Source organism: Bombus pascuorum, chromosome 6 (assembly GCF_905332965.1).
Source record: "Bombus pascuorum chromosome 6, iyBomPasc1.1, whole genome shotgun sequence".
Classification (NCBI taxonomy): Eukaryota; Metazoa; Arthropoda; class Insecta; order Hymenoptera; family Apidae; genus Bombus; species Bombus pascuorum.
The window spans coordinates 13920474-13936181 of record NC_083493.1 but is presented as its reverse complement, the minus strand read 5'-3'; the positions used below and the strand labels follow the sequence as shown (position 1 = coordinate 13936181).

At 45.0% G+C, this 15708-nt stretch overlaps 1 protein-coding gene across 9 annotated transcripts in view; it reads right to left on the bottom strand.

Annotated features, from left to right (window-relative positions):
* The window catches only part of LOC132907675 (AF4/FMR2 family member lilli-like), a 162615-nt gene that overhangs the window by 49851 nt on the left and 97056 nt on the right, over nt 1–15708 (bottom strand). For all 9 annotated transcript variants that reach the window (XM_060960988.1, XM_060960990.1, XM_060960997.1 and 6 more), the window contains 3 exons: nt 13044–13586; nt 10383–10442; nt 695–790 (listed from right to left, as the gene is read on the bottom strand). In XM_060960988.1, the coding sequence (XP_060816971.1) occupies nt 695–790; nt 10383–10442; nt 13044–13586 (699 nt within the window). The remainder of the gene's footprint in view (nt 1–694; nt 791–10382; nt 10443–13043; nt 13587–15708) is intronic.

The following is a 15708-nucleotide window of genomic DNA, read 5'->3' as shown; positions in this document are numbered from 1 at the left end:
TCAATTTCACGCGACTCTTTGTACCGTGCTATGTACACACAGCACGGCTTCTAAGTATCGGGACAATCATAAGAATTTAAGTAAATTCGAAAAATCATTAGGAAATTATCGAAATCCTTAAGAATTATTATTACGCCTGAAACGTCAGATTATAGTTTAAAGATACACGTTGTTCAATACTGAAATAAGAATGTTCGCAATTTTACATAATAGAATTAATTCTCTTCTTGTCTATGTATATCTGTCTATATAATTTTGATATTCATATGATATGAGCTTCTTTTTGCTATTTGGCTCTATACATACTGTAGACACTTTATGTTGAATTTGATAATTTCATGTACGCTTCTTGGAGTTTCTTATTTCATTCGTTCTTTAATCTTAGGATTTAAATTGAAAAATGATTTATTATATCGTTGCGATTCTTCGAAATAGTTGTAAGAAACGTATGCCTTTCGCGTGTGCACGTTGGATCGCGACTCTGTATGAATATAAAGCTCTGATCGATTAGTCGTTTGCTTGATATTTTACGCTCATTATCATGCTTCGTACGAAACTACCACGTGTCTCGACAATGCTTACGCGCAGATCTCTGCGTATATATAGTCTTTAATTGTGCGCAACGATGGAAAAAGAGCGTTTATCTATACCGTACCAAAATTTGTTACGCGAGCAGACGGAATCTAATGCTCACCTTTACTAGCACAGGATTGAACGTGAACTTGGACTCCGGCTCCTTTCTCGGCGTCTGGGCGATAGCCGTCAGAGGCGTGGGCGGCATGGACATTTCCTGAAACAGAAGAGATCGAACGTCGATTAACGTTTAAGCCGGTACACGAGTGTAATTCATCCTCTAAAACACAATTCTCAACATCGACACGTACAGACTCGGAAGAAACGAAAGAAGAAAAAGCAGAGGGAGGATACGTAAACCGACTCGAATGCACACGTCATCTTTTCTTTCGTGCATCGTCAGAGTCGCGAAAAAGGTGACCCTTTTCCTTTCATCGCGGCATCGCGTCAGTGGTCGTGAGCTTGTGCAAGTGGTACGTCTCGAAAACGAGTACTTTTGCGTAAGACCGAGCGCATCTGGGCCACGATTACGTCAATGGGCACCGGACCGAGGTCCACGAATTTCGCGTATGATCAGCCGCGACGACCAGGTACTCGGAACTCGTGTCTATTAACGTAGTGGGCCGTGGTCTCGGGTTCGTGAACACGTGCGCGCGCGTGAGCGAACGAACGAACGTCCATACGCACGCCGTGCATCACGAGGATGGAGTGGAAGTCGCAAACACGCGAACAATGCAGTCTGGTGCATCGGCATGGCGCGGCCTGAACGAAACGCATTTCCACCGGCGAATCGTCGGGACCGATTCATTGACCCGTCGAGACATCCGTCGACGCGAACAAAGACCGACGAGACAAAAGCCTCTCGTCGGTGTGCTTATATTCTTCCTACGATCAACGACAGAGCTTGTTTACCGGCGTTACACGGCGAATTATGCAGCCGTGAAAATTCGACCGGTTCGAGTGCTGCTCCTTCGTACGAGGTTCGACCGGAGCGCGAAACGATTTCAACGCATTACCCGGAAGTCTGACTTCCGTGTTATTTCCTTACTATGGTAATGAAGAATAGCCGAAGAGAATGTCTATGTTTTCTACGATTCGAACTTTGACACGATAACGTACGTCATCGATTCTGACGATTTCTATATCAACAAACCTTACGCTTACAACTTGCTTCGAATCTCGATACCTTAATTTTGGACAGATATCGCTGTTTGGCATCGATAGTGGGACAATTGAAAAAATTGCAAACTTCCTCCTATCGAATAGAAAGTCTACGTTGTGTTTCTATTTTTATCGCGCAAAACGCCACATTTACAATTGCATTAATTTCGCGTCAGAGGGCTATTAAACTGAACATTGTAAAATTTGGAAATACAAACCTATCGTTTCTGCGTTATTTCTATAAACGTTCTTACAAGCTGTACGTGTAGATATCTATCTTCGAACTTATATGGTAAATAACATTATTATAAAATTCCCGAACAACCGAGTAAATCTCTTCACCTCGTATTATTAGTCCGACTGATAAAAGTTAATGCTCGGGGAAATTGAAATGGAGTATGCTTGTTTATCGCTTTGTTTAAGCTATTCCTGTATCGCGTTCGACTACTCCTTGCTTAAACGTGGAATTTATTCATGATACAAATAAACGATAGCATGTATTGATTATGACGCATTGATCCATTATAAGAACACCTATTGCTGCAATTGTAATTACGTCCGATAATAATTCCGTTAATAGAGGCTTGGCTATGAATCTCCATACTCGAAGCCGAGTATTAACTTGTTCGTATAACCAATATACGATAGGACAAAGTTCTACTGTGCCCGATACAACTTTGGAAGACAAGCTCGCGAAAGTTCGCGCCTGTTTGTTCCTGTTTCGATGACAGAAACGTGAATATCGAGCTATCCACGGTTCGTCGGCGTCTACGTGCACGTGCACGTTGTAACCGTGACACGGCTTAGTCGACGTCGCAATCAACGTCGCTTTTAAACACTGCCCACGTGAGAATCACGCGCTATGTAACGCACGTGCGTCGAGAAACGTGGACGTGTACGTCTTCCTCGTTTTATTCAACGTGGGAAAACGGGCTGCATCGTCGACGATGTCGACACGAATGTGCGTCCTCGTGCGACGTTCGTCGCAACCAACCAAATGCGCGACGCGTGCGATGTGACGAGAACTTTGAGTGCAGAGACGGAGAAACTGTGTAAAGTAACGTGAGGTTTTTTAAAGAGTCGCATTAGCCGAGGGCGTTCGTTTCGACGAAAGATCTCCGGTTTGAAGTGAATGTGCCAGAGGATCCTGTATGTCGTCGCAAGTTCTCCAACATCTCTACCGATTTGACGCGCGATAAATTGGGCATCTGGCCCGGCTGCTTGGCACCCACGCCTGTGAATCGAAACAGATCTTCGACCTGATGATCCACGCGCTTCCATAAACGAGGTTTCTCCTTCCAAGGCGGCCAAGCGATTCGATCGAAGAAATTCGTTGTAAAAAGCAACGGTTAGTTTCTTATCGTTCCAAGTTACTTTCGATCGAACGATAATCTCCGGTTTGTTTTTATCGACAGTTTTACCGACAATTTTATTTTATCGATCAATTTTATCGATCAATTTTACCGACAGTTACAGCGAATTATTATTATTATTATTATTACGCAGAATGCTAAATTACAGATTATCGGGCGCTCAACCTTATTGCGATCCTTGTATCTTTATATTTCGATCTTGTTCTCATTTTAAATCTCAATTAAATACGTTTAATATTTGTGGATTGTTCGGAAGGCTGATAAATGTTGCTTCCGATCATCGGTCTTTCTTTATTCGTTTACGCATTTTGTTAACGTTTATGCATTGTTGTTACAAATCGGCTACATTGTCCGAATATGAATGGTAATGCGTGTACATATGTATCAGCGTATTCCAGCAACGTTGAATAGGGTTTTCATCGTTTAGCAATCGAGTTGGGAAATATGCAGCGTCCGCGGAAAAACACGGCGCAACGATACGCGAAATATTGTATATCGCGTATACATAGAGATATATAGATTGTCCTGCGAAAAAGAATAATGCAACCGCGGCGGGATCGCTCCACGATCATGCATAATGTATCGCGGCGCGTCGTGAATATAACGGTGAACGGCAATGGCAGCGTTATCCTTCGAGCGGAAACGCACGGCAGAACATCGTTACCAGTTAACGTTCCGATATTTTTCCGCTCCACATTTTCCCACCAACGAAAATCGCGTCATCGACCGTCCACGCGAGTGTTGCGTTAATTGGCGCTGTTGCATTTCGATCATGCGTATCATCGACCGACATTCGCGGGAAGGACAATGGAAGACCAAATCTACGAGACGACTGTATTCTCTCTGATACGCGTATGTTTACGCGTTTCTGATTGTATCGAATTTTTAGAAAGAATAGATGCCATTAAACCTTTGATAATACGGTAAACAAGATGGATTACGATCGTCAGCGATCTATCGAGGGAATAAAGGAAGCCACAACATCGTTTTCTTTATTTCGTGGAAAGCAAAGAAACAATTACGATTTTCAACGATAATTGAATACCTGCAACGAATAGATTTGGTATTCGCACGCTATACGATTCTCGTATCATTTTGTATCGCTATTAAAAATAATAATAACAGGAAACGTGTAACTAAGTAGCTACAGATATTATTATAGTGTACCGGAAAGCGTTAATTAATCGATTTGTACAATGAAAGGCCGGTGCGCGAATGCTCACGATCTGCAGAAGAGAAAACAGGAGAGAAAACTTGGTGAGTTAACAGAGAGAAAAACGCGGTCGAACCGAACGTGCGATTCGCATGCAGAATCGTTCGCGGCTGTCGATTCAGGGATGCGAACAAACGAAGAAAGAAAAGAAAAGAGGAAGAATGGAGAGAAAAGAAAAAAAAAAGTAAAAGAGACGAAACGAAGCGAACGAACTGGTGTCGTTAATCGCGACTTATTATTCTCGCTCGGCCGTGTGCAGCTCCGAGACACGCGTGACTCGCGTACGAAATCGTCCATTTGCATCCCGCCGCTCGACGACCACGGGCACGACGCCGACGAACGACACACAGGGCCGAACGAAAAAGGACTCGACACGTTTGCCAAGAGGAGAGAATTCTCCGGGGGCTGAGTCACCCTCTCCGCGCGACGTACCATTTCGTGCGAACCAGTTACATTCGCGGCCAGCCGCTTTATTCCTCGTGAACACGAAACGCCACCGCGAGTTATGGGGATTCCACGAGCCATCTAATGGATCCGTGGGACCCACGATCGATGGGATCGAAACGTTGAACCCAAGTCGAACGCGTTACTTCCCAGAAGAAAATCGACCGTTCCAAATTGAATTTCCTTTCCTTTTACCCTCGCGTGGAACATCTACACACCGTCCTTATCCAGATATTCCAACTTATGCAGTTCAAAACGATATTGCCGTTCTACTGATAAAGTTTAGATTAGGATCGCCGAACGATCGAACGAATACAGCCAGTTGATGCGAAGGAACCTCCGAAAATTTCGAGAACAGCTACGGCTACGATAAGATAATCCGCCCTCCGCGACAGTCGCTGAATTATTTATTCCTAACAGGCGAGAGAACAAAGGGGTTCGATGATCCGTAGCGTGACTACGAGCCGGCCAACAAAATCGCATGTATCGTCACAGCTAGAGCTATTTACAAAAGTTGCGCTTCGACGAGGGGTGAAGGAACTTGAATCAAGAGGACGAAGGCGACCCTCCGCCAGTAATTTGTCAAACGATAACGAATATCGTTTGTTTTATTATTGACCATCCAGTCTTTTCGAAATCATGATCGTAGAATGGAAATACGTACACGTTCCTGTTCATAAATACCGGGATATCTATAGAACGCAATACTTGATCCAGATAAATGGAGGGAAGGATTAAAAGATTAGCGAATGGCAGACAAAAATTTGCCAAAACTACTTGCGTGAAGGTGGTAAAAATAACTGTTGTTTTCGGACCCTGATCCTAATGAACGAGGGTGTATTATTGGTGCGTCGCACGAGCACCGTAATGCAGTTCGATAATTATGCTGGGCACGCGAGGAGGATTGAAAACCCGTTACCGAGTGGTCGACGCTCGATGCAGTGGCTGTCGAAGGAAACTCGCAAGATCGCATTTGCGGGACCTTGAGCTACGAGCAGTTTCCCTGTGCTCGCCTAATGGACCAACGGGAAGACCATGGAATCGAAAATGCCGATTCGCCGTTGTAGATCGATCGTCACGTTCAACGCGTATTCCATTTTCACACAGAGGATATATCGCGCTGCAACTTTTATTTATCCCCCGCGATCAACCCCCCTGTGAATTTACGGCACGCCATCACCATTCTCGATGCAATCCTTTATTTCAGCCATGGTTTTTCCAAACGTCGGACAGCCTGGCTCTGTTTCTCGGATAAATATTATCCTTGTCGAATATTCCATTCGACGAACGCGACGGATTTTTCCAGGGAAAAGAGGAATACGGGCGCGTATTTTTATCTCGTCACGCGACGCAGACATTCCGTGAAACGTCTCTTCGAGAGGTCCCGTGAGATCGTAGGTGAACACTTGCTGTTTCCCTTCGAAGATGCACCCTGACGACAGGTCAGATGGAAGCCCCGTTCAGATTAGTCGAGCGACCGGAATTCAGCCATCCACCGAAACCAATTCACCGGTGCGAGCCTGTCGTCTACTTGAAATATCCTTTCGAGTTTCTATTCTTCTTCCTGTTTACGATTTCAGCTTACGATCGTCGGATTTAACAGTTTCGTGCTTTATGAAAATTCTATCGTTCTACGATATCGAAAGAAGACGTGTATTTTAAAAATAGCTGATAAATCGACGAACTCGTATAGAAGTGTAGAATTATTCAGACAAGCGATATTTGAATACTTTTGATATTGGTATAACGGACGATATTAGGAAAAAATGTTAAGGGACGAGAAGGGACTTGGTACGTTTAAATCCGAAAACGGACAATGTTGGTAATACGAGTACTTCGAGTTACTTGAATTCAAGTTGACTAATGTGAACGAGTGTATGGGGTCGTTAGAAGGGTAACATTTCCATCGTGAAAGCAAAATGAAACTAAACGGTACTTCGTCGCGAGATGATCTGGAGGGTCGGGCGTTGGGTATCGAGTCTCGACTGCAAAGCATTTGGCTGCGAGTTAACTCGATCAACCTCGAATTGACCTTATTAACTCGGTCTAATTGTCTTCTCCCTGCGTGTACGGTTAACCAACCGATCGTGTTCCGGAGGGGATGGAAAAGCGAAACCGGAGAGAAGCTAACGGTTCACCAACTAACGCAAAAGGGAAAAAACGCAACGAGAGACTGGAAGCTGGGAATCGGCGATCGAATGCGCGGAGAGAGCCCGACGAACCGTGCGCGTGGGCCGAAAACTGGATTAGCCGCGATTTATAGGGGCTACACGGGAATCGAATTTAAGCTGGAAAAAGCTCGAACGCGAGATCCTGCGGGCAATGGCGATCGTCCGGCAAGAGTTTGCTCCCTAAATATCGCCGTGGGCACGAGGCCGTCTAGTCAACCGTAATGGAAGCTGAAAATCTCTCGATTAATCGACGAACAGAGTAGAAAGAGGAACACCGCAGGATGGAGGTGGCTCGTGGAGTCGGAGACGGAGGCGGACAATGTCCGATATAGGGGTTGAGGTTTGGGCGAGGGAAAGGGACGATAACGGTGGCGAAAGAACGCGATATTCAGGATCCACGCTAACGGTCGTCGTCGGCGAGCGCAATTAGCAGCCGCATTTACGATGCCTACTGGCGCAACTCTCGTATTTTCCCACGGGCAGAGCCGTGAGAATAATTCATGGGCCTCGACGGTGCTTCTATACCAAACGGCTAGGCCGGTCTGCAGGAAGGAGGATACGGCGGGAAAAGGGGGCACGGTTGAACCCAGCGGAGCTACAACGTCGACGACTGCCCGGTAGTATCGTCATAAATTCGCGCTGAAAGTGGAAAAGCTCGGAGAACGGTAACGTCGACTCGATTCTCTCTCTCCTCACCCCCCCTCCCTCACCCCCTCCCTCTCCGTCTCTCGTTGGAAACACGGCGCGAACGGATGTCCCGTTTCGTCGACGAATCTGCGAGACTTTCGAGTCCCTGCTCCTCTGACGCTGTTGAATTATGCAGACGTATATCGATTCGATGATGAATGAAAGAAACGCTGGTCAAGAGAAAGCTGAAACGGAAAGCCTTAAACGTTCTACATTCGAGAGGATATTCTTGTTCGAAGAGATTAAAAAGTTCGTTTCGTTTCATTGCGGTTTCAAGGAAACGACGCAATACTCGAAGATGTATTGTTGGAAATGTACGGAGTGGTTGTCACGATTGCTCCATGTCGAATGAATAATGTTTTCCGAATTTGACACACATGTAAAATACATGACCTTTCTTCCTCCGTACTACAGATATATCGCTCTTTTTTACACATTTATTCTGCATTTCGCGGTTGTAAAAACGACATTTTGTCGAAATACACTTCTTTCTTTTTTTATTCTTCTCGCCTTTCTCTATCGGAATGGATAACGGCACTCGTACGCATCAAGATTCTCTTTGACGTTACTGTTTCTGACGAATGTTTTTAAAGCGACACATCGCAGAAAATTACAATACGATCATGCATTTACTTAGTTACTTAGTTGGTTAATTTACTTAGCGATTAACAGGAAACACGCTAAAAGTCTGACTGGCGACGAAGCGACGTTCAAGAGTGAATTAAGAGAACACAGTCACGAAAGTTTCTACAATCGGAAAACGATCTATTGTACGACAGCCTGATAAACGCTTGCCTAACGATCTACACGAACCAACATTTCCCCAATCATATCCTACAACGATTTCGATCAAGAAACATACCATAATGTATAGTGGTTACAAAAGGTATTTGCATACACCCATATTTTCCCACCAAGTGTTTTTATATCAGATTACATTTCATTACAAATCCTCGTAATCGTACGAAAGTTGTACTACGTGATAAGAAACGTAACTTGCATGAACCTAGTTAATTGGTATGTAAATGCTGTAATAAATACAACAGTGTGCACATACTTCTTGTAAGCACTGTACATTGAAGAAACACATGGAAGATACACGAGAGAGGCGTATGAAGAGGAAATTAAACGACATCTTGATCGAAAGGGAAAACGGTTACCGCCCACAGCGACCAGGTATTAATCGATCCCCATGGATGGCACACGGACAAGGACATCCCATCGCTGCCACCATATTTCGATACTCGATCAAGCGTGTCACAGTATTGTAGCTCCATAATGATATCAATTCGCTGATAATCGCTGTTAAGCCGTGTCCATAAATTAACATTGGAGTTGGGGCGAGCTTTTATCGGTCCCGAAACCAGAACATTATAACCGAAAATCTCGTTATAGGGACGATGGACGAGTTAAAACGATGGGCGTTCCGAGCCGGACCAGATATTTTGTCCGTGTCTCGTCGAAGGCAGTCGGGAAGATCGAATTCCTAGACTCCCACGAGCGAGCCAGCTATTCCCGCGCCATCATTATTCTCTATTCACGAATAGAACTGGGTCAGCCGGCAGTTTATCAGCCCGATTGCAACCGTGTATCGAGTCCAGCTGTCTGCACCGATGGAATCGGGTTCACGAAACACGCGGGGCAAATTGTTTCGGGCCAATACTCTGGCTTCTGTCTTTCTCTCGATATTGTCGCGTATATATCGTTTCGATGAAAAATTGAAATCTGGAATATCACGGCCGTGTCGTCGATCGAAAGTCACCGGAGAGCGGAACCAGACTTTGTACACGAGCAACGAAACATCGTCGATTACGGAAAACTCGATCCAGAGGATCACCGGAAACCTAGTCTCGCTTTGCGGTGTTGATTTAAACGGGAACGCGATTGCGCGCCGATGGAGACTGCCGGTAATCACGCCGGCACGTGACTCGAGAACCTCTCGAAAGGACGAGCAGAATTCAGGGCTTTGCTGTTCGCGAGAACCTCCTGCATTCCATGTCGCTGAAACGTCGTTCTCCAGTTAGTAAAAGTGCCTCGAGCGACTCACCGAGGAATCCTTTGACTCTCTCTCGTTCTGTGAAATCACGATGCGTCGTTTTCGAGCGTAAGCGCCGAGCGAGGAAAACGAACGACGTTTAGTTACCGTCTCGACCAATCAACCAACTCTTGGCTAAATTTTCGATCGGTTTCACGGCCATGTCCGCGGATTTACGAGCCTGAAATAGCTCGAATCGAACTTATGCCTCAAGGACACGTTCCTATAAATAGACACGTCGTTTCGACGTTGCACGAGGCGGCGAGGTTCGGCTTCTTTTTCTTTTCCTCAGAAACGCGTACCTCATAGTCTCGATCGATCGATCGATCGCGGGTTCTCGCGGTGGAAAAGAAAAAGACTGGAAGGTTGGCCGATTCTATTAACTACCGGCGACAAAGTTCCCGTTGCCTGTAGGGTGCGAAAGTGTATGCCCGAGCAGCGGTGACGAAAGCCGATACGACCGAACCGAACCGGTGGGTCGATTCGGTTGAACGACAGCCACGATATGACCGCGAATGAGATAGCGTTGTATCGGCGAGAAAATTGGCTTATCGACCAAGCCGAACTTGCAACGATGGCCAGGCTAAAGGCAAAGTTCGACGTTTGTCGCGAGGAACGCGTACACCGGCAGTCGCGTTGTTTCGTAAAACCATGCTGTCGTTTCGATGTTGAGAAACTATTACAGACATCGCCGGTAGGATAAGGTTAATTTATCGACCTCTTACCTTTAAAATATTCTCTACATCCGCGGAATTCTCGGCTGGACCAGGCCTCGAACTTGTTCCCTGAAACAGAGAAGAAAGATTCGATTAACTTTCGTCTCGTTAACCCATCACCAAGCTGCGTATTTATGCAAATTCATATCCTCGATGAATTCATTTTTTAAATTAAGATTCAGTTCCTTTAAGATTAAAGAAGGAGAACCACGCAAATATTTGTCTTGGTGGTTTTATAGCGGGTATTAGGATTTCGGAGTTAAGTTAAATTAACAAATCAAGATGGAATCAATCGGAAGATCGCGTAAATGTATTTTCCATTCTTCCTGCAAGCTTTGCAACGTTTGCCTTTGTTTGCCGATGTCTACAGAATTAAACGACGATAAGCAAGTCGGACGCGGCGCATTCCACGCGACTGTTAATTAAAACGATTCCAATTCGACGACACGGCGGCAGCTCGCCCGCCGCCGCACCGTCCAACTCTCACGGAGTTCTTCCCGCGATTTATCACGAGCTCTGGAGCGATCATTAATCAACACTCTCTCGCGGAAAAAAGACGTTGGGAAGAGCGGCCAGGACGCGCGGCGCTCACACCCATTACGAGCGGAGAACGAGTCGTCGAGTAGTCATTGCTGAGAGGAAAACGCGGAGACAATGGGGAAAATCCGTGGACCTGGAAGGCTAAAAATGATGGCGGAGAAACGGAGCGAGAAGGGATAGAGTCTGCTGACTGTTAGCCGGAGGATACGGCGACGCTGAATCCAAGGAGACGGGATAGTCGCAAATAGGGGATGAAACGCGAAAAATTGCGGAGGAGGGTGCTGACGAATCGAAAAAAAAAAACGGAGAAAAATTCGCGACATGATTGGATATCGTTTACCTTGGCAACAGTGATAAGATACATAGATCGTCGACCATAAATCTTAGAACGCCTGGTTCCTGTTGCGTATTTAAATTAATATCGTTAATTAGCGAAATTTTACGACTTGCGAATGACAAGTTACCGATGGTATTATCGACAAATCGTCCTGCGTAAAAATACGAACGGCGATAAAACAAACGAGGTTTTATCAGAAAATTTTGCAATTTGCGAGGTGTCCGACGTAAAACTTATAAAATTGTAACAGAGAAATTTTTAGCCTGTAAATTGTCGAGTTCGTTGATATCAAATAATTGCGACAAATAATTGCGCGTGAGACACTCGCTGATATCCAGTACAAATTGATCTTCTCGCGATAAATGAGTTTACGGAAGCAAGTCATTTATTGTAGGTATACTTATGTAACGAAACTAAGAAATTGAGAATAATCAAAGTTGATCGGTTCGAGTTTTAAGAGGCTCGTACGTCTTATAATACAAAACGTTAAATAAAGTAAATTTCTTGGTAATTTTCCAAGAGATGTAACTGGTGTCTTAGTATTAATGACCGGTAGTTTATTTCTGTCTTTGCTTCCCACTTCTCTCGAATGTCACGTGTAATTCCAAGCTAATTTCGCGGATGAAAACGAGAACGACCGGATAAAGGGAAAGAATGGGGGAAAAACGAAGGACCAATAGGGGAATCAATTATCTCGACTATGGCAGAGCGAAGAGAGAACGCCGGTGCTTCTCCGGCTAACTCTAATTGTATAAGTAGAGCAGGGAAGGGAGGAGTGGTACTTCCGGCGTGCTCCAACAGAGAAAACGATAGAAACACGGCGCAGACCGGATCGGAGAAGACTCGATCGATAGTCAATCTGAATGAAATTTGCACCTCGAGGAGTCACGCGTAATAGGGCTCGACCAAACTCTCCCCCTTCTTCCCATTTCTCCGGATTGTACCCTTCTCCCTATCGCGTGTATTCCTCCAGCGAGATTTCTATTGAAAAGCAATTCGTTTCCCGTCAACGAACCTGTCGCCGCGAAGCTTTCATCGAATACCGAGATTGAGAACGTTTCGACAGGAAGACGGGTGGAAAGCAAGAATCGATAATAACCTCTTTATTATTGCATCGCACCGATTAATGTCTCAGAATGTTTGATCTCTTGTTCAGAGATCGATAATGGAAGCAACTTTCTTGCACTATGATTCTACGCGAAGATTCTCGACTCGCTCTTCGAACACGTAAAATGATATGAACTGTCGTGGATGAATATGCAACTGGAACGTGAACTCAAAACTACAGTTACCGGAAACAGAGACTCGCGACAGAAGAGAGAAAAATCTTGTCGACTAAACGGCCGCTGCTATACTGCCACAAATAAATCCCTGTTGTTATCCGCGATCATAAACGTTTTAACGAGCAGCTCCGGTATTCGATGAATACTAATCGCGCAACAAGTGCAACCGCAACCACCCCGATTCAGTTACCTATCCGTCGATTCGCATTCGGGATTCGTTGAGAGATAAATGGAAAGGGAAGCGGGAGATAAAATAGTTGATCGACGAGCGTCGATAAAGCGATTAAAGAAGAAAACGCCGAAGAAAACGCACATAATGCAATACGTACACGTATCCTTGTTCAACGGCGACATTTTACTCGTGTAAACAGAAACGAGCGGAAGGACGAGAACGTGGTACAGAGGAAAGAGAGAGGGGGGAGAGAGAGAAAGTGAACGGGAAGCTATGGAAGCGGAGGAAGAAGCGGAGGAGGCGACGATGGCGGCGAAACAATGGGAATCGATACTCACGATATCGATAGGTATCCTGGTCAGTCTGCTGCTGATAACGTGAAGCCTGGTGCCGCTGGAATTCCCGATATTTGAATTGCCAAAGAGCGTGCCGTTCCCGGGTGAATTCGTGGGCGGCCCTTTGGCGGGTAATAAACCGTGGCTCCGATGATCGTTGCTATTGCTTCCGTGCTTTACCGGTTGACCGGGGTAGCTACCTCGACCTCCGTACGGTGGCTTTCCATCGGCCGGTTTCACGAAACCGCCGCGTTGATGACTCGACGACAAGGACGACGACAAAATCAACGAGGACGAACCACCAGCATCGGTTCTCGGTCCTCCGGGTTTCTTGAATTCCTGAGAGGAGGGCGAGTTCCTGGAATTTGCGCCGATCGAACCGGAACTCAGCCGAATGTACACGGTCGAGGGCGGAGCAGGGCTCGGCGGTACACCCTCGATGCCGATCAGCCGTTTCGGCTCGTCCAGAAGATGCTTTACCAGAGAATAGTTGCCTAGTTTCGATTGAATTTGCTGCGTTGTACTGTCTCGAGCGTCTGGACTCACCTAAAATCACAAACATACCAAACATTAGCATCGAACATTTTCTGCTGATAATCGTTCGAAAGGTTAAACGATCGGAGACAGAACAAGGTTCGCCGATGAACAAAAAGAAAAAGGGCACGTATACATATACGAGGCGCTTAATACGATCATTATTATTACTATTATTATTATTATGACTTCTATGCGAATACACGAGGATTCCGAAAGTAGTTCATCGAGTATGAATCAGTTAGGAAGAAATGTCAATTGCCTGTTAATCCCTGGAAGGGGTTAAGAAGTTAAGTGCTACGAAACTAATTTACATTTGATTCTATGCGGAGTAAAACTCTGCTTCGGAAGAAAGGAGTAAAAATAGTACATGATATCAGCATAAAGTTTCTGTTTGTTTAAATATTTTGTCTGTACATTAAATTACGAAAGTTGATCGACGATGCTACTACGTTCGATCATACGGATCGTAATTATATTTTCTCGTCACGCAGTCGTTGCGAATAGAAAGGAAAAAGTATCAAGCGAGAAAGGACCAGATGATCGTACGACATGCGCAAGATTAATCCGTTTGAACGATCCTCCGTGTCTCCCGGCAAAAGTGTGCGAACCGCGTGTATACGGAAACTCGGCGTGTATATGCTATATACAAGCAATAATAATTAATGCGGCGTAACAGTGGCTGGCAAGTTTACGACGGTACCGGAGAGAGGAGAAATTCGTGTTCGACCGGTGCGCGCACCGGTTACATTGTACTGCATAGACGTATACAATATAACAGACAGGCAGCTTCTGTACGCGTTTATGATCCGCCGCGTCTCTGCCTTTGTCTTTACGGACAATGAGATGAAATCGTGGTTTAATAAGGAGGCGGAGTGGGCCGAGGAAACCTAACGTGATTAATGAGCGCGCTATAAATCACGTACACTTGTTCACACCGGGACCCTTTTTCTGACCGAGCGCCGCGCGAGCATCGAGTGTGCTACCAGCCGGTTCTTTAACGAGCTTCCGATGCATCGTGCACCTCGCGGAGAGTGCAATTTTCGAAGAAAATCATTAATTCGAGCTAACGCGCGCCGCGAGTCTACCACTACTTCCTTCCCTCTTTCCACCAACCGGATTTTAACCGACAACGAATCTCGTACAGGCGACCAACGAGGAAGAATGGATCGATAAGAAGCGACCGATGAAGAGACGAGGCAACCAAGAAAATAATTGCGAACTGAGACAACTTACGAGAAAGAAGCGTCTACGACCTAACCAGATCGACCATATTTTCAAAGTCTTTTAAGATCCAATTGGACACGACGCGGTAGTCGAATTTAGTAAGTTTTAATTATTTAATTCATTCACGGATCTAAGTCTGTTACGTGCAAAAATATTACGTAAACGACAGGCTTCGATTACGGTGTAAATTCGTGTAATTAGATCACGATCGAATATCATAGAGAAGAGACACGACAAATTATATTTTCCGAGCCTTATATGGTGACAATTTTTAAATTCGGTACACCGTCAATTAATTATTAATTATTAATCAGAGATTAGACGTAGGTTTCTGTCATCTGTATATTTCAAAAACAGCGATAATTATAACGTTAACTGTGTCACTGGCTTTGTACAACACTTTGTATCAAGATATTCTTACAATCTTATGTTCTTTCGTACCATTGAATCTGACAAATCGCTTTCATTTCAAATTGTATTACATTGAAGTACTTCTTCCAACGTCCAAATAGCATAAAAATTAGAAAATCAACAAAAATGAAGTTCTCACATATATACATAGCATAAGTGTTGAAATCTCTACAATTGCTAAATACGAATACCAAGAGAATAGCAGCTTTCGAGGCAATACCTTGAATAGATAGGACTGTTAAATGACAGGCTGGAGTTTTTTTCAGATGATATTTCAAAAGGATCTCTGAGGTTAGGGTAGTCTTAATGTCTGGCTAATTACGCGTCAGAAAAGGGATCCAAGCGCAGAGATGACATAAACGTAATACCACAAGAAACTGCGAGGTAAACTCGCCGAGGAATGAAAGAGAGGAACGCTTAGGTGACCAGGTCAGGGACTTCCCTTCCACCCAGACCTCGCTCAATCGCGCCACGTCTTTCCCTCGCTAGTCTCTTT